Source organism: Perissodus microlepis, chromosome 6 (genome assembly GCF_051167445.1).
Source record: "Perissodus microlepis isolate ML-2025 ecotype Zambia chromosome 6, ASM5116744v1, whole genome shotgun sequence".
Classification (NCBI taxonomy): domain Eukaryota; kingdom Metazoa; phylum Chordata; class Actinopteri; order Cichliformes; family Cichlidae; genus Perissodus; species Perissodus microlepis.
The window spans coordinates 39,034,116-39,053,573 of record NC_140466.1 but is presented as its reverse complement, the minus strand read 5'-3'; the positions used below and the strand labels follow the sequence as shown (position 1 = coordinate 39,053,573).

Genomic DNA, 19,458 nt, shown 5'->3' with positions numbered 1-19,458 from the left:
TGTCAGTGTTTTGATCTGTTCACCATCAACATTGCGTGCAGCAGCAACCACAGCCTCCCAGACACTGTTCAGAGAGGTGTACTGTTTTCCCTCCTTGTAAATCTCACATTTGATGATGGACCACAGGTTCTCAATGGGGTTCAGATCAGGTGAACAAGGAGGCCATGTCATTAGTTTTTCTTCTTTTATACCCTTTCTTGCCAGCCACGCTGTGGAGTACTTGGACGCGTGTGATGGAGCATTGTCCTGCATGAAAATCATGTTTTTCTTGAAGGATGCAGACTTCTTCCTGTACCACTGCTTGAAGAAGGTGTCTTCCAGAAACTGGCAGTAGGACTGGGAGTTGAGCTTGACTCCATCCTCAACCCGAAAAGGCCCCACAAGCTCATCTTTGATGATACCAGCCCAAACCAGTACTCCACCTCCACCTTGCTGGCGTCTGAGTCGGACTGGAGCTCTCTGCCTTTACCAATCCAGCCACGGGCCCATCCATCTGGCCCATCAAGACTCACTCTCATTTCATCAGTCCATAAAACCTTAGAAAAATCAGTCTTGAGATATTTCTTGGCCCAGTCTTGACGTTTCAGCTTGTGTGTCTTGTTCAGTGGTGGTCGTCTTTCAGCCTTTCTTACCTTGGCCATGTCTCTGAGTATTGCACACCTTGTGCTTTTGGGTACTCCAGTGATGTTGCAGCTCTGAAATATGGCCAAACTGGTGGCAAGTGGCATCTTGGCAACTGCACGCTTGACTTTTCTCAGTTCATGGGCAGTTATTTTGCGCCTTGGTTTTTCCACACGCTTCTTGCGACCCTGTTGACTATTTTGAATGAAACGCTTGATTGTTCGATGATCACGCTTCAGAAGCTTTGCAATTTTGAGACTGCTGCATCCCTCTGCAAGATATCTCACTATTTTTGACTTTTCTGAGCCTGTCAAGTCCTTCTTTTGACCCATTTTGCCAAAGGAAAGGACGTTGCCTAATAATTATGCACACCTGATATAGGGTGTTGATGTCATTAGACCACACCCCTTCTCATTACAGAGATGCACATCACCTAATATGCTTAATTGGTAGTAGGCTTTCGAGCCTATACAGCTTGGAGTAAGACAACATGCATGAAGAGGATGATGTGGACAAAATACTCATTTGCCTAATAATTCTGCACTCCCTGTACAAATGAACACATTCACTTTTTTTCTCATCAGGAAATTAAGAGAAATTAAGCTCCTGCACCATTGTTTTCCTGATTGGGTGTTCATTTATTCTTCTTTTCAGTTTGGGTGGCAATGTTATTCTTCCTTCAGCTACTCTACATCTCTGTCAAGGTTGATCTCTATCGGCAGCAATATCCCACAGAAAATAAAGGACAATTATGCTCAACTTCAAATTCTCATCAGATTCCTCTTCTTGGACATCTCATCGCAATCCACTGTACAAACATAAGGACATTTCTGTTCAAATTCAATATAACATTACATAAAAAATTTATCTGTGATTGTGGACATGAAATTGCCAGTTGACTCTTCCTCTGGGTTACCTTCTCTACATGTCTGCCAACAGGCTTATTTTAATAAATAAAAATGTACATAAACAATCATCTTCAATAGTTGACATGAAATTCAGTGGAAGAATGCTTGTAAATCCCTCCCTCTTTGGGATTTGCTGACCATAACCCATCTATTAGACTGTCTTTTAATCAATTTTAACTTTGTTTTATCGTTCTTCTATTGAGTCTGTTTTATCTCTTTGTTTGGTGGCATGGTTTGGTCAGACCTCTGTCACAGAGAAAAACTCACTAAATCAGATTTAGCCTCTCTGTACTCTAAACAGGTACAGGGTGGCTTTATCAGTTCTTTATAATGGTTCCCATTCTCTACGGGGTGAATTTCAGTGTCTTCCCTCTGGACGGAGGTTTCTAGTTACAAGATGCAGGACAAAGCATTATAAAAACAGCTTTGTCCCTGCTGCTCTCACTAAACCTAATAAGAACTGTTTTTGGTTTGAGTCATCTTGTCTATTTACCAAATATGTGTCTGTCAGGATTAAATACGTGTGTGTGTTTTGTGAAGGGATGCCATATGCCATCTTTTTTTCTGTAAAACAAATTTACCTAAAGGTATAAATACAGTAACCTTGAACCTTGGAGGGTCTGAACTGCTGATCTTTAATAATAATAATAATAATAATAATAATAATAATAATAATAATAACAATAATAATACATTTTATTTGAATGTGCCTTTCAGAACATTACATACATTTTTAACACAATGTTATCACATTCCTTTGATGTGATGTGATCATATTGCGTTGACTGTATTGAGCAAAACTGTCCTTTAATTTTTGTGGAATATTGCAGCCAATAGAGATTAAACTTGGCACAGATTTACAGTAGTTGGATGACAGTAAGAATGTGTTGAAAGTTCTCCTCTTCTTTCTCAGGTTTCTGATGCCTGAGGTATTCACTAAGTACATGATCAGTTGTGGCTGTCTTTCTGATGTATTCATGGTTCTTTATTGTTTTTTCCTGAATTTTTTTTTGCTTTTATTTTTTGTGGCACTCGGGCCTCTACAGCCGAAGGTTTTGTTGTCTTGATGTCAGTGGCGTCACCTCCTTTGGCCAGCTGATTATCCCAACAGGGTATCTCACAACCGGCAGGGTGTAGGCGGTGATTACCTGGATCTTTTTCTCCCCATTCAGCTGACTCCTCAGCACCTACCTTCTCTCTGCAGGTATTTGGTGGTTGCGGTTTTCCTAGTGGCTTCTTCATGGTTTCCATTTGCCTGTGGGATTCCAAAGTACTTGTAGCCGTCCTCAATGTCTGCCTTCTGCTAGTGCAATCCCCACAGTTCTGACTACCTTCCCTCTCTGCTTCTCCGAATGACATTTAGCTGTTGTTGCTTTATATCCTCATGGTGTGGATGAGTGAATCGATGTCTTGCTCACCCCTGGCATACAACTTGATGTCATCCATTTAGAGGAAATGGCTAACAGTTGCTCCATTCCACTGTCAGTATCCATATTCAATCTTGTTAAAGGTATGGGTGATGGGTTTCATGCCTATGAAGAACAGCAGTTGGGACAGAGCATCTCCTTGGTACTTGATGGTGACTTGTTCAGTTGTCTTGAATTTGGCCTATAGGTTATAGCATTGTTGTTCAAATTACAAGGACACGGATGTGAACAGCTGTCTGCCTCAGGATAACCCTGGTTTGGGCCGTACAGTTTTATACTACAACAATAACAAGTACTATTATGGGTATCTTCTTCCGGAAGCAACGTGGCAGTCCTGTTGTCTCCTTATGAGTCTTCACTCTGTCCCCACCTCCTATCTGCTCCTTTTTCCTGGAATCACAAAGACAGACACAAAAACACCTCCCTGCTTAGCGCTGATCATTTTAATATTACTGATTCTACATATCTAGTTCAGGACATTCTGTTCAGACTCCCTTCGGTCCAGAGAATATCCTTCTAACCATTATCAAGTGTGACGTGTAAGCATGTTGCAAAACCCTCTGCGCTAAGTCAACTCTTCAATATTTCAGTCCAGACATGCCGCTGGATGAAGCTTTTGACCTTCAAACATGGAGCGCTAACTTGTTTATGAGCACACTGCATTGTGTATATAAAAACAATAAAAACTGCTTTGTTTAATCATTTTAAACCCTAACACTCTTTCTTTTTTGCCAATTCCTTATGTGCCTGATCCTCTTAGCTGCTATGCGGCCTGACAGGAGCTTCCATGTTGTGCTTTGGCAGGTTATCATTCCCTTCTGGGGATCCTTGGGGATCAGGACTGTCTGGCCTTCTGTCCTATTCTGCGTGTTTCTTATCTATTAGCAGCTAGTTCATTTGTACTGGAAGCTGCTTATGGAGTGCAGTTAGCTTCTTTAGGCAATAGGTGTGAATATATGACACGTGAAGGTCTGCCACTGTGACGGTTACTGGATCCTGTTCAAGGTGGTGCTGTGGTCCTAGCTTCCCTATCTACTGAGCATTGTTGTTATGTGCCCCACCCTTGATAATACTAATATTAATATTAATTATTATTAATTATTATTAATAAATTGATTTGTATAGCACTTTTTAAAAGATAGGCTTGCAAAGTGCTTCACATTTTGAATAAAAGTCACACACTGCAGATAAGTATGCATGTTAAAACATACTGTCACACCTTCATTTCAGCCTACAGGCAATTATGGTCTATCCTTCAAACTCCACCATTAACCACCGTTACCTTCACCCTCCACATCTTGTCGAGCTCTTCTCTGAGCCCTTGGTATTTCTCAAGCTTCTCGTGTTCCCTCTTTCTGATGTTGCTGTCATTGATGCCGCTACATCTATCACTACAGCCGTCTTCTTCTGTTTGTCTACCACCACTATGTCTGGTTGGTTAGCCACCATCATTTTGTCCGTCTGTATCTGGAAGTCCCACAGGATCTTAGCTCGGTCATTCTCCACCACCCTAGGGGGCGTCTCCCAGTTTGACCTTGGGACTTCCAGGCCATATTCGGCACAGATGTTTCTGTATACTATGCCGGCCACTTGGTTATGGCATTCCATGTATGCCCTGTCTGCTAGCATCTTACACCCTGCTGTTATGTGCTGGATTGTCTCAGGGGCATCTTTACACAGCCTGCACCTGGGGTCTTGCCTGGTGTGATAGACCCCAGCCTCTATGGATCTTGTGCTCAAAGCTTGTTCCTGTGCTGCCATGATCAGTGCCTCTGTGCTGTCTTTCAGTCCGGCTTTGTCCAGCCTCTGATAGGATTTCTGGATGTCAGCCACCTCTGCTATCTGCCAGTGGTACATACCGTGCAGGGGCCTGTCCTTCCATGATGGTGCCTCCTCTTCCTCCTCATTCTTGGGTTTCTGCAGCCTGAGGTATTCACTGAGCACACGGTCGGTTGGGGCCATCTTCCGGATGTATTCGTGGATGTTTGTTGTCTCATCCTGGACCATGGTGCTGACACTCACCAGTCCCTGGCCTCCTTCCTTAAACTTAGCATACAGCCTCAGGGTGCTGGACTTGGGGTGAAACCCTCCATGCATGGTCAGGAGCTTCCTTGTCTTGATGTCAGTGGCTTCTATCTCCTCCTTTGGCCAGCTCATTATCCCAGCAGTAGAGCAGGGTGATATGACCAAAAATATTTATCACGATATACATTTGAAAATTTGCGATAACGATATAACTGATGATATAATTGACACTAGACAAAACACTTTACAACTCCACAACTTTATTAGTGCAAAAAAAAAAATCAATGTATTTTCACTTAAACAAGCAGCTGTTTTTTATGTGCATTAAAGTTATATAAAAATTTAACAGTGCAAATGCAAATTCCTTACTGACAGTTTAACCAAAAGGCATTTCCAGTGGAAATTGATCGACATATCCTCAGCACAACCATGTAGAATATCCACAAAACTTAAAAAGAGGTTATACACACACAATACGGTAACATTATGTTGAAGCACAGTACGCATCACTCCGCGAGGCTCCTGCCTATGATAGCTGTAATGCTCCGACAATCCATCAAGCGGTGCGGGTTCATAGCTTAGCAAAGTTGTACTACAACATTTGACAGATTTTCGAGCGCCGTGTACATAAAATCATTTCGAGGTCAGTAAACACAACCAGAATTCATACATACATTCATACATTCATACATAAGGCACACGGGATTATAAGGGGCACCAGTTCCACACCACTGAAGTTGCAGCATTTTTACAAACCAATTCTGGTTCATCCGTTTCAACCATCCGCTTTCGCCCTTCTCATTCTCCGTCGCCGCCACGCTTTTTCCACCATGTGCGTATGAAAGCAAAGGCACTGCGCATGCGCGTTTTACCCATATTCTATCGCGATATTTCATTTTCTTATCGTTGCCCAACATTATACCGGTATTACCGTGAACGGTATGATATGGCCCAGCCCTACCTAGCAGGGTACCTGATCACGGGCAATGCGTAGGTGTTGATAGCCCGGATCTTGTTCTTACCATTCAGCTGACTTCTCAGGACTTGCCTGACCCTCTGCAGGTATTTGGTGGTTGCAGCTTTTCTAGCGACCTCTTCATGGTTCCCATTTACCTGTGGGATCCCCAGGTACTTGTAGCTGTCCTCTATGTCTGCAATGTTGCATTCTGGTAGTTTGATCCCCTCAGTTCTCGGTTCATTTGTGCTGCCAGCCACTCGTGGAGTGCAGTCAGCTTCTTTAGCCAGTAGGCGTGAACCATGTCAGTGCCTGGTGCTGTCCAGCTCTTCACACTGGAGACCCTTTCTTGGATGCCTGCCACGGTGATGGTTATGGACCCTGTTGAGGGAGTTTACTGTGGTCTGCCCTCAGATCCACTTGCCACTGAGCATTACCGTTATGGGTTGCGTCCTTCTTCCATATGCTCTTCCAGTATTGTTCCCTCTCCAGCCTTGGTGGTGCTGTTCTCATAGGCTACGTTCACACTGCAGGTCTTAATGCACAATTCTGATTTTTTGATCAAATCCGATTTTTTTGTCTGCTTGTTCACACTACAAATAAAATGTGACAGCAAACGTGCTCTAGTGTGAACGCTCAAAGTGGCCCGCATGCGCAAAAGAAGACGTCACACACAACGCGCTCTGTTTAGACCCAGAGCAAACAGTATTGTTTGACTGATGGCCCTTAATATAAAGACTTCGGACTTTACGTTTCCCAATTTTTGCTTTAAGTTATTTTGTTATTTACATAATAATGTAAATAACCTAATAATTATCCTTATTGCTGTTTTAGAGAGGAGCGGTGCTTCAAAGGATAATTGCAGATTTCTGTCAGAATCTGCAGATTATACAGTACAAATAAAATGTTCACGTTGTCTTCCCAACAGTTTCACTAACATGTACACTGGATGGCCAGGAAGCATTCACGATGTCCTCTCGGGCGCTTCTCCGGCGTCTGTCTTGTGTCAGTGACGTAAAAGACGGATTCAATGCGACATGACCGTTCAAACAGCAGTCGCTTTCTAAAACATCGGATATGTATCGGATTCAGTACCACATACGAAAGTGACCCAGATCGGATTTGAAAATATCGGATTTGTGCTGTTCACACTGTCATACCATGATCGGATATGGGTCGCATAGGGTCAAAAAAATTGGATTTGATGCGCTTTCGCCTGCAGTGTGAACGTAGCCATATTGTTCCCCTGCCAGTGAGAGTACACCTTGGCTGGTTCTGTGGAGAACAGCTGGTTTATTCTCCTACCTTCGATCTCTCTAGTGTACCTCTTCAAGCGGCTGGCCAAGGCTGTGAGTTGTTTCCAAGGCCTCAGGTATGGACGGCTTGCTGTACTTCTTAGGCACCTTCTTTGTCTCACCTTTCTGCAGCTCTGATAGTTGGCTAACCTCCCTCCGTACATATATATATATATATATATATATATATATATGTATATATATATATATATATATATGTGTGTGTGTGTGTATAAAATGTGTGTGTGTGTGTGTGTGTGTGTGTGTGTGTATATATATGTATATGTATATATGCACATTCAATTCAATTTTGTTATATACAAATTTGTAGATATGATTTTCTCAAGTCAGACATTTGAGTTTGATTAGTTGGCATGATTTATATGTCAAGTGTTGAAATAAAAAGATTCCTTAATATATAGAGAACCCTAAGAACCTTTCAATTTTCTCTCTTTTCTTGTCTCTATTTCTCTTTTTCTGTGCCTCACTCCTTTTTACTTTTGTTATAAAGGTGATGCTGAACAGTCCTAAACTGATCGAAGAGGAGAAAGCCAAAATGGCCACAAAAGAAAAAGCTTTGAAGGAGAAAGAAGGAAAGAAGCCTTTAACTAAACCTAACAACACCATCAATGGCACTGGTGGAACACCAATGCACGTCAACACTCTGCAGGTGATCACAACTTGGGTAACTGACTTCTAAAATCTGTAAATATAGTGTATTCTGCTCTTTTACATTGTTTGTCATAAGTGCACATCTATCCTTAAAAATCAATACAAGAAAAAAAGACAATTTTTGAGTCTAATAAAGAAAAATATGTGCAGGTCAATACTTAAATTGTCTAATGCATATAAAGGAAATGGCAGGTCAAGATCACCTCAGGCTTCATGCATGCAGCAGTGAGTGAAAAGAATACTAAAAGTATGGATGTGCACAAAAAGCAAAAAATGATCCAGGAATTTTTTTGATTTATAAAGCAATATATGAGCATATATATATATATATATATATATATATATATATATATATATATATATAGCGATTAGACATCATAGGATAACTGGATATACCACACTAATGAGAATGCATGGTTACTTTGTAACCCTGGGATTCAGAGTAAGAGACTACAGTGGCTTGCAAAAGTATTCGGCCCCCTTGAACTTCTCCACATTTTGTCACATTACAGCCACAAATATGAATAAATTTTATTGGAATTCCACATGAAAGACCAACACAAAGTGGTGTACACGTGAGAAGTGGAACATTTTTTACAAATAAATAACTGAAAAGTGGGGTGTGCGTAATTATTCAGCCCCCTTTGGTCTGAGTGCAGATAGACATAGACATAGACATTGCCTGATGAGTGCTAATGACTAAATAGAGTGCACCTGTGTGTAATCTAATGTCAGTACAAATACAGCTGCTCTGTGACGGCCTCAGAGGTTGTCTAAGAAAATACTGGGAGCAACAACACTATGAAGTCCAAAGAACACACCAGACAGGTCAGGGATAAAGTTATTGAGAAATTTAAAGCAGGCTTAGGCTACAAAAAGATTTCCGAAGCCTTGAACATCCCACGGAGCATTGTTCAAGCGATCATTCAGAAATGGAAGGAGTATGGCACAACTGTAAACCTACCAAGACAAGGCCGTCCACCTAAACTCACAGGCTGAACAAGGAGAGGGCTGATCAGAAATGCAGCCAAGAGGCCCATGGTGACTCTGGACGAGCTGCAGAGACCTACTGCTCAGGTGGGGGAATCTGTCCATAGGACAACTATTAGTCGTGCATTGCACAAAGTTGGCCTTTAGGGAAGAGTGGCAAGAACAAAGCCATTGTTAACAGAAAACCATAAGAAGTCCCGTTTGCAGTTTGCCACAAGCCATGTGGAGGACACAGCAAACATGTGGAAGAAGGTGCTCTGGTCATAATGAGACCAAAATGGAACTTTTTGGCTAAAATGCAAAACGCTATGTGTGGCGGAAAACTAACACTGCACATCACTCTGAACGCATCTTCCTAATTGTCTGAATGCACCTGCTATACACTGTGAAGACCCAGGGAGCAGCCTAGCATAGAGCTACGTTATGGTCCGACCCAAGAGGGAAGTAACCACAGCCCGAGCTAAATGGGAATACGCTAAAGCCCACCAAGAACCAGGGTCCATGGGGGAACTGGGCATCCAGGTCTACAAGTTGAAAGTCACTGGGAACCGCTAAGAAACGTCAAGATTAGGATGGAGTCAGTCCCATAAGTGCTGGGGGACCAATACGAACTGCCTTGATTGCTGCCACCATACCTCCCATTGTAACTGTAACTGCAGACTTGCCCACATCCAGCTGGGATTGCAGGAACTGCAGAGTGGTGTAAAATATGCCCTCGTGGGGGTCCAACTGGTGGACTGCACACCAGGAGGCAAACAGTCTTCAGTAGTAGGAGTAGGCAGCTCTAGTGGATGGTGCATGAAACTCCTGCAGAGTTTGCACCACTGGCTCAGGCAGCCCTAGGGCACAGAGCCTCTCTCTCTAAAGGGTCGGGCCATCTGCCTGAGTCCTGCAGGGAAGAGATGGATGGTCCTGCTCTTATGAGACTGGAGGTCCTTTTGGACAGGAAGCACCCATGCGGTCCAGTTCAGGAGCGGTGGGATTGCTGAAAACCATGGCATGTGAGGCCAAGAGGAGCCACCAGGATCCACTTCCTCTCTTCGTTCTGGACCTTTTTTCTGATATTTTTCTGAGTACATAAACCACTGACCGCAGACAATACCCCAGTAAGGTCCCCAATGCCACAGCAAGGTTTCACTGAGCGTGTCATGACCCCTTGACCAATGTGCCAATAAGCCTGGATGCCCTCCCAATATTGTGGCCCAACTCTGTTCTCTGGGAACTAGCTACTGGCTAAATACAAGACAAGTTGTATTTATCAGGGGAGAAGCACAGTCTCCAGTCAACGGCTCCCCTGGAGCTAGGGCCAGAGAGGAGCTGCTAAGAGGCTAATCTGAAATAAGCCACAATCAGGGGGAGGTAGAGACACCTACCTAGGGCCTGCTCCCCCCTCACATGTGAGGCAGCCACTTTCCCAACTGCCCTAGGCATATCAGAAAGTGGAGGGCCAGTGCACTTTTCCCCCAAAAACAAGAATGGGTCTCTCCAGTTTATGCAGGCAAGACAGAACAGTCTATGAATGACTGAGGACTTTCTCTGGCCAGCATAGCATGCTGGCTTATCGCTTAAAGGCAGCACATAATAGCAGAAATAGAACTTAATGTCTAACTTCGCGGCACCATGAGGAATACACTGAGCTCTCTCTGCAGCCTGGAGACAAAACTCTCACTTGCTGGTCTGACAGTTTCAGACCTGAACCCGTGAGACCACAGGAAATACGCCAGAAGGATTACAGCAGGACACAGCGACACTGAGCGGGCAACTCGTTAGACTGCGATAAATAGACTAGAGATAACTTCAGTCCAGCACTTGACCAGTATGCATTGCCAATTTCCATTTTGAAAATGTTCCTTTTGATGGATCAGATTTTCTGTAGTAGTGCACAAATTCTCCTCTTAAGTTTGTTGTAATAAATCCCAACTTACTGGGAAGTGGTATATGCCTCTTCAGGTCTGTTTTTCTATGTCTATGTTTATTCATGAGACCCCTGGTCTTATTTCTCGAACGCTGTTTTTGAAAACTGTTTTCACACATGAATTATGGACACTTGGAGGAGAATCTGGACATGAACACTGTCTGAAGCCAAGTTTTGTCACTTGCTGCATATGCGTAACAGAGCATTCTATGCATTTAATGCATTCTCACTACTGCAAATGTTCTATTTGGTTTTAATAAAAGGTGGTGATTGCTCTATTTTCGCATTAGCTCATTCAGATATTATATGGACTCTATATATGGGAATTGATTAATTGTTGTCTAAGCCAACCAATTTGATTCTCATTCAAATGTTTAGAAAAGTTAAAGACTGTGGTACATGTGTGAAAATAGCTGAAAGGCTCCATGTAACACCCTAGAGGGAAATTTCATTTCAAATCATCAAATTTTTAGAACATTTTAATTCATTAATTCAAACAATGCCAGAGATTTCAGTGTGCAACAAAATGGCCTGGAACTGGCCATTTTTCAAAGAAAAAAAATATCTTGATAAGTATTTTGAAATATAAAGATAAAACCCCACCGCACTCATTATATATGTTATGTATGTGTCATAAATTTTTTATGCAAATGAGAGACTATTTAGCAAAAGGCCTGTCTCTGTTTGAGATGGAATGACTTAATAGCAATATCTGTTTTATAAGAGCAAAAAGAAATCTATTAATGTTGTTCAGTCAGCATGTGTCTTTTACCAGGTCGTTGAAACTCGCTGTAAGAAAGTTTGCACTTCGAAGTCTGACCTTCGCTCCAGTGACTTCAGCATCGTGGGATCTTTACCTCGAGACTTTGAACTTTCTAACTTTGACTGTTATGGTAAACCAGTTGAAGTTACAGGGGCCCTCAAATCCCAAAACAAAGCCAACAAGAAACCACCACCACCTAAACCTGTCATACCGGCAGCTGCTAAGCGCATTGATCTTTATGCAAGAGCCCTTTTCCCCTTCTCTTTCCTCTTCTTCAATGTTGTCTACTGGTCAATCTATCTGTAAGAGGAAGAAGAAGAAAGTGATTTGTATCTTGGGTACAGAGCGGACAGTGCTGACATTAAAAGTACACTTTTCTTTGATAAATCATATAGTAAATTTATATATAGTTCATTCCATTAAAAAAAAAATCTGTTTAATCAGATAAAAGTTCCCACCTTACTCTGTCAGAAACAGCTTTCATGTACAATATTTTTAGTATTTTCAAGGGAGCAATGAATAACATTACCTTCATCCTGTCAATATTTTCCAAGGTACATGGATGCTTGAAATTTCATTTGTAAGTGTCAACTCACCATATGGGTTAGATATCGGGTTAAAGCAAGTTATATCATGGAAGGTCTCCTTTTTACCTACATTTTCAACCTGTTCACATCTGCTATACAGGTATACAACACAAAAACTGGTGGGTTGTTTGTTTGTTTGGTTTTTTAACAATGGACATGTGCCATAAAACAAGCTATTGCAGAAATCCACCATATGTGATGAAATTAGAAATGCCTGCAACTAGAACATGTTTCCAACAAACTAACAGTAATCTCTGAGCAGTCTTACTCGTTCAGCAGTGTTGATGCTCCAAGGAAACCATGCCTATCACAGCTTTATTCCAGTCGATCAAAACAGACTGGAAACTGTCAGTTTGTCTGGTGTCAAAAATATAAACCATTATGAAGGCTGGATTTATTATTGCCAGAAGTTCCTACACAAGATTGCACGTCGTTGCTAACTAACAACTCTTTTTTTCTGTTTAGAGCCATGTTTGCAAAGCTGCAAAAACCAGTGTGGTTCCGGGTATAACTGCAAATTTTCACAAATATAAAACTTAGCGTCCTATTGCTTGAGTTCCCTTAAAGCCTGTATATTAAGTAGGCACTGCATGTTTGTCTTTGTGTAATACAGGACATTGTGCTAGTTATAACTTAAATTATGCAGTTTAAAATATAACTGTATCCTGTGCATTAGAAATAAATGCTTTTTATTGAGGGTAACATTACTGGTCACACTTCATGCTAAAGGTATAGTATTCTAGAGTGGCCAATGTGGATGAGAATCGAGAAAAAGAAGGTTCTCTACAAGAACCGGTTCCTAGTAGTCCAATTCCTTGGAATTGTTAGTCTGCCTGCCTGTCAATCCCGCTTATCAGTTCTGGCACGTATTCTACAATTAGCTGATTTCAGTTATGGAGGAGCAAATTGTAGGGCAGTTTCCAGCGTGGATACGAACATAATTTTTATTTTTATTGCACAAAAGGAAGTGCAAACTGCATCCAGGACAGAACAGGTTGTTGCTAATATAACTTCAGTTCTTGCAAAGAACAGCATGCAAATGCTAAGCTATCCAAGATCCCAGAGCGATGCTAAGCTGAGTGAATGCTGATCCCAGCCCATGGCTGAGCCATCACTTGTGAGCTGCCGTGAAGCCAGCTGCCACTGAACTTCATCCGGTAACAAACAGATGAGCAGTTAGGCTGCAGGCTTCGTTTCTACCTGTTTTTATTTATATATTTATATTTATTTATATATTTATATAGCCCAAAATCACAACAATCTGTTCATGTTTCTGAAGTAGAATCAACATGGAGATCACTTTAAAGCCTCTTGTTGCTTGTTTGTGCTTGTTTTCATTTTTTTTGTGCTGTAGGCTTTGTGTTCATACCTAAATACTAAGAGAAATATTATATGTGTCCTCATTAGGGCAGGGATTTGTGTTGATGTGTGGGACTGTAAATTCAGGTTTATATTGGCAAATGGTAATTATGAGACAATATGTTTTTGTTCATTTGACCGAGAAATGCAGTTGTAATGTAACAAATAGTGTAACAAAGTACTTCCTCCTTCTTTTGAGTAATGACCCCTGATCATAACAAAGAGTGGAAATACCTCCAACATCCACAAATATTTGACCCAGCGGATGTAATTAATTTGCATGAAAGTAATGTCTTTGACATGGTGCTTAGAGATGTTGGTGACTCTGAAAATGAGAATGGATACGGGAATCGGATCGATAAGTGATATCAATCATGAAATCCCATCCCTAGTGGCGAATAATAAATAAAATAAATTCCATGATGAAAATATAATCCAAAGAGAATAAAAAATGTAAAAATATTCTTCTGAAATTTCCCTGTTGTTTCAAGTTTGACAATAGAAGCATGATTGAATTTATTTGTATTATAACAGTCTTAATTTAGACATTTTATTGGCACCATATTGAAAAAAAAGAAACATTTTAATGTTTTTAATTAGATGCCGTGTTTTCATATTAAGGTAAAAAAACTCCAAGTCATATTAGATTCACAGCCTTTTTTTCATCACTGCGTCAGCGTAACAGAGCCAGACTGGAAGGCTGACACTTGTTACTAAGACTAATCTTTTTAGCTTGTGATTGTGGAAGTCCTGTGATCCTTGTGCTTTTAGATCTTACTGCAGCATTTGATACTCTTGACTACAATATTCTTACCTCTCGTTTGGAACACCTGGTTGGCATCAAAGGTGCAGCACTGGATTGGCTTCGTTCATATTTGAGTGGCAGAATGTTTAGTGTTAAAGTTGAAAATTTTGAGTCCACCTCAGCCCCCCTTCCTTGTAGGGTGCCTCAGGGCTCAATCCTTGGCCCTCTTCTTTTTTCATTATACCTGGTCCCTTTGGGGTCTATTTTTAGAAAACACAAAATATCCTTTCACTGCTAGGCAGACAACAGCCAAATTTATTTGCCTTTAGCACCAAATGGCCCGGGCTCCATCCAAATCCCTTTGAACGGCCTTGAAGATGTCAAAGCTTGGATGGCTCTGAACTTTTTGAATTGCAATGAGAGTAAAACGGAGGTGATTGTATTTAGACCTAATAATATTTCATGCAACCTGCTTAGAAATTGTGGTTGGCTAGGGTCTTATATCAAACAGCATGTGACAAATTTGGGAGTCATTATGGACTCAGATTTTAAATTGAACAAACATATTAGTTCTGTGTTGCAACAAAGCTTTTTCCAGTTGAGGCAAATAACAAAGCTGAAGCCAGTTTTGTCAAAACGTGACATGGAGAAGGTAATACATGCCTTTATTTCAACATGGCTTGACTACTGTAATGCACTTTATGTTGGAGTCAGCCAAGGGTCTCTTGCACGTCTTCAGCTCGTTCAAAATGCTGCTGCCCGCCTCTTGACTGGTACCCACAGGCATGAACATGTAATACCTATCCTGTCCTCTCTTCATTGGCTTCCTGTTCATGACAGATTACTTTCAAAGTCCTAACGCTGGTTTATAAATGCCTTAATGGTCTTGCTCCCCCATACCTTTCCACGTTGCTTCAGCCTTATATTCCTTCGCAGACCCTTAGATCAGCTGTATAATGTGCTATATAAACAAATTGGATTTGGATTTGGATTAAAATACACTGCTCAAAAGAACACGTTTTAATCAGAGTATAGCATCAAGTCACTTAAACTTCTGGGAAATGGATCTGGTCATTTAAATAGCAGCAAGGGTTTTTAATCACTATCATCTGCTTTGGTGTTTATGAAAGTGAACCTGTTACCTAAAATTCCATTACCTTACATAAAATTTAACTTGGTACTGGGTACAGGGGGTAATCTACTAGTCGGACGATTGGTGTTTCGATTCCTGGCTGCACCATGTGTATGCCAAAGTGAGGAAGAAGAAACACTTCTATCATGGGAAGCTCCCAGCAGCCCAGGGCTATTGCAGTAAAACTAAGTGAGGATCAGAGTCACCTGATTCAGCCTTAACTATATGCTATATGGTAGAGAGGGTGTCTTTCTCCCAAATCCGAACTGGAAGCTGGTTCCACAGAAAAGGGGCCTGGAAAGTGAAAGGCACTGTCTCCCATTTTACTACCCTAGTAGTCAAAGGTAAACTAGCAGTCTGAAAACAAATGCTCTATTGTGGAGCCTGGGTCCTCAAGACCTTGTATGTGAGGAGCAGGATTCTGAATTCAATTCGGGATTTAACAGGGAGCCAATGAAGAGAAGCCAATGTAGTCCCTGTCAGTACTCTTGCTGCAGCACTTTGGATTAACTGAAGGCTTTTCAGGGAGTTTTCAGGACATCCTGATAGTAATGAATTACAGTAGTCCAGCCTAGAAGTAATAAATGCATGAGCTAGCTTTTGAGCGTGACTCTAAGACAGAATCTTTCTAATTTCAGAGAGATTGCCCAATTCGAAGAAAGCAGTCCTACAAATTTGTTTAATATGTGCATTGAAGGACATATCCTGGTCAAAAACGACTCCAGTATTCCTCACAGTGTTAATGGTAGGTCCACCACTAGTGCCCTGTAATTTAATGCCATCCATAGCAAGAATCTGGTTAGATACCATATTTCTAACATTCTTTTAGGCCACAGTAGAGTAAAAGAAAATTAGAGGTCATCCAGGTCTTTACTTTTATAAGAAATTCCTGCAATCTAATTGGTGTGTGCTATCTAACTTACTACTACGGATACTGCCAAAGGCAAGCATGGATAATGTAAACAGAATCGGTGTTAGTACACAAAGTGTGGCATCCATAACTAACGACTCTCCATTTACATAAACAAATTGGAGTCTGTTAGATAGATATGATCCAAATCCCTGCAGTACAGAACTTTTAATATCTATAGCATGCTCTAATTGCTGTAATAAAATATTATGGTGAACAGTATCAAACTGCACTGAGGTCTAGCAGGACAAGCACAGAGATGAGTCCACTGTCAGAGGCCATAAGAAGATCATTTGTAACCTTCACTAAAGCTGTTTCTGTGCTGTGATGAGCTCTGAAACCTGACTGAAACTCTTCAAATAAACCATTCCTCTGCAGATGATCTGTTAAATGTTTTACAACTACTCTTTGAAGAATCTCATTAGGAACTGTCAGGAATGACAAGCATGTGGGGCCTATATTGACTACTGAGTACCATGTTGAGTGGAAGGAACTAAATTCTGTCAAAATGAACTAGCCAGCACCATAATTTTTTTACTTCGATTTTCAGGGTGCGTTTGAATCCATATTTAGATCTGATACATTTTCAAAGTGGTGCTTTAATTTTTTGCGCAGTGTAACTATTAACTATTTGTTCTAGTGTGATCTTTTTGATACCTACATCTCACTAGAGACTTGACATTTAGGCTTATTGTCCCGTGTGCATTCCTATTACAAAACAAGGAACAATTGCTGCTGCTGAATATTTCTCTGTTATTTTTAATACACACATACATATATTTTGTTCTTTTTTTTCTTAATTTGAAAAACTGTATGCAAAATGCAAGGAGTTAATGTTACATAGCATAACATTACAGAAAAACTACTCCAAAGTTTAATTTAACAATTATTAGTTCTTATGACACCTTGCTTTTTATGAATAACTTCATGCTATCTATACTTTGTAACATAAAGTGTAATCAGCTCAGTCAGTAACATTCCAGTATGTAAAGATATAATCATACAAAAGGAAGAAACTCTTCACTTAAAATGCCAAATGGAAAACTGTGGAGATGTGATTTAAATGAATGGGCAAGAAAAGGAAAAGAATCAGAAATATTTCCATGTGGCTCTGACTCTGAATCAAATACATATATAGTAGACTGATAACTGACTGACGGCATTATGCAATATGTCAAATTTCACTAAAGATCGATGATATATCTTTTTGCTGGAGTGTTCTAACTAACTGCTAGAGTACTTTGACGTTAGATTGCACAGTTTTAAGTACCAGCTAAGCTTGACTGCCAGTTGCTAAACTGTTTGCTATGCCCTTTCTTAAAATATATATTGCCATGATATATATTTCAGAAGTACTGTCTTCCCAGCACTGCAAAGAACTTGAATCATTTTCGTGGACGTGAATAAAATTTTCTTTTCCCCAAGAAGAGATGTGCTGCATTTGTTTTTTGCTTGTTTTTTGTTTGTTTGTTTTATTTATTTTTAAACAAAAACAAAATAAACACAACATGAAGCAGTTCACATTCTCAAAGAAAATGTACCCATGGTAACAATGGCAATAAATTCAAGAAGACAGCAAAACCAATTAGGTCCCCTAAGCCTTTTCAGCATCTTTTGTTTGTCCTTCAGTATTTCTAGTATAAGATCTGAAATTGATCTCTCTTTACCTTATTTCTCTTTAATCTATAGCATTTGGACTTTAGAGTGTTTTTGGCATTAGAAAACTGATGTTAAGTAATATTTTTATTCTTAAAACAAAGCCAAATCCAAAACACTTCAGGCAGTGTGTAAAATGTAAACTACAGAATGCAGTTTAAACTGAGGAACTGGTCCATTTTAAGAAAAAATAGAGCTGCTAATCAGTCCTGGGTCTTCTTTGTCATGTTTTTTGGCTCATGATGGGCCAGATGTTTTCAGTTGCCAACAGGTCTGGAAGTAGGCAAACCAGTCCAACAGCTTTTCTAATATGAAACCTTAGTGTTTTAGTCGATGCAGTATAGCGTTTAGCATTATCTTGCTGAATATCATGTATATGAATTATACATCTGAAAAAGGTGTAATCTGGATGTTGTTCTAAAACTGTATATGGATTTTAGGATTGGTGGAGCCACCTACTCCCTTCTCTCAAAATAGATTACAATGTCATCTGCAAACACTATAATCCTATATTATATCCTATATTCCTGCCCAACCACATCTGTCAGGCTTTCCATCAGCAGTGCAAACATAAAGGAGCTCAGAGCAGATCCCTGATGTTGTCCCACCCCCACATTGAACCCATCTGTAATTCCTCCCGCACACCTAAACACTGACTTTTTCTTTTCTTGGTACCCTAATATGTGCTTTCTCTAGACCCACAAAAATACAATGAAGCTCCTTCTGACCTTCTCTATACTTCTGCATCAACACTTTAACAGCAAACATTGCATCTGATCAGTGAGGAGCAATATAAAGCCTACTGCAGCTCACTGATCATAACCTTTCTTCTTAACCCAGCTTTAACAGCTAGGTTTAACAGTATGCTTCTTCTCCATTCCACATCCCAAATGTGTTCTGTTGGTCTGAGGTCAGGACTTCGTGCCAGTCAAATTCATTCACACCAAATCTGCTCATCCATGTCTTTATGGACCTTGCAGGTCCATGTTTGAACAGGAAGGGGCAATCTTCAAACATTTTCTGCAAAGTTGGGTTAGAGATACTGGCCTAAATTACTGGATCGGATCACAGGTGTTGTTCCTTGGATCTGTTGGAGCCACTGGAACCACCGTTGCCTTCATCCTCCACATCTTCTCGAGCTCTTCTCTGCGTATGGTACTTCTCCAGGTTCTCGTGTTCCTTCTTCCTGATGTTGCGGTCATTCGGTATAGCTACATCTATCATTACGGCCGTCTTCCTCTGCTTGTCCACCACTACTATGGTCAGTTGGTTAGCCATCACCAGTTTTTCCATCTGTATCTGGAAGTCCCACAGGATCTTAGCATCAGTGGATGTGAATGTGTGAATGAGCCATGTGGTATAAAGCCATTGAGTGCTCTGGGAGAGTAGAAAAACATATAAGAATTGGTCCATTTACCATAAGGTAAATAATATATTTGAAACAAGATCTGCAGCTTGCCCTTTTTCCACTTTTTTTTTCCAGCTTTTCAGCATTCAT

General features: G+C 40.7%; 1 protein-coding gene across 3 annotated transcripts in view; it reads left to right on the top strand.

The window, feature by feature from the left end:
* LOC146386236 (glycine receptor subunit beta-like) overlaps positions 1–17,731 on the top strand; it is a 59,692-nt gene extending 41,961 nt beyond the window's left edge. The window contains exons 10-11 of one of the 3 annotated variants that reach the window (XM_084932330.1): positions 7,743–7,916; positions 11,584–17,731. In XM_084932330.1, the coding sequence (XP_084788456.1) occupies positions 7,743–7,916; positions 11,584–11,877 (468 nt within the window). In that variant the 3' untranslated portion in view covers positions 11,878–17,731. Of the gene's footprint in view, positions 1–1,275; positions 2,569–7,742; positions 7,917–11,583 lie in introns of those variants that run through there. The other 2 variants (XM_084932331.1, XM_084932332.1) reach the window with 2 other exon arrangements.
* The last annotated feature ends 1,727 nt before the right edge of the window (positions 17,732–19,458 follow it).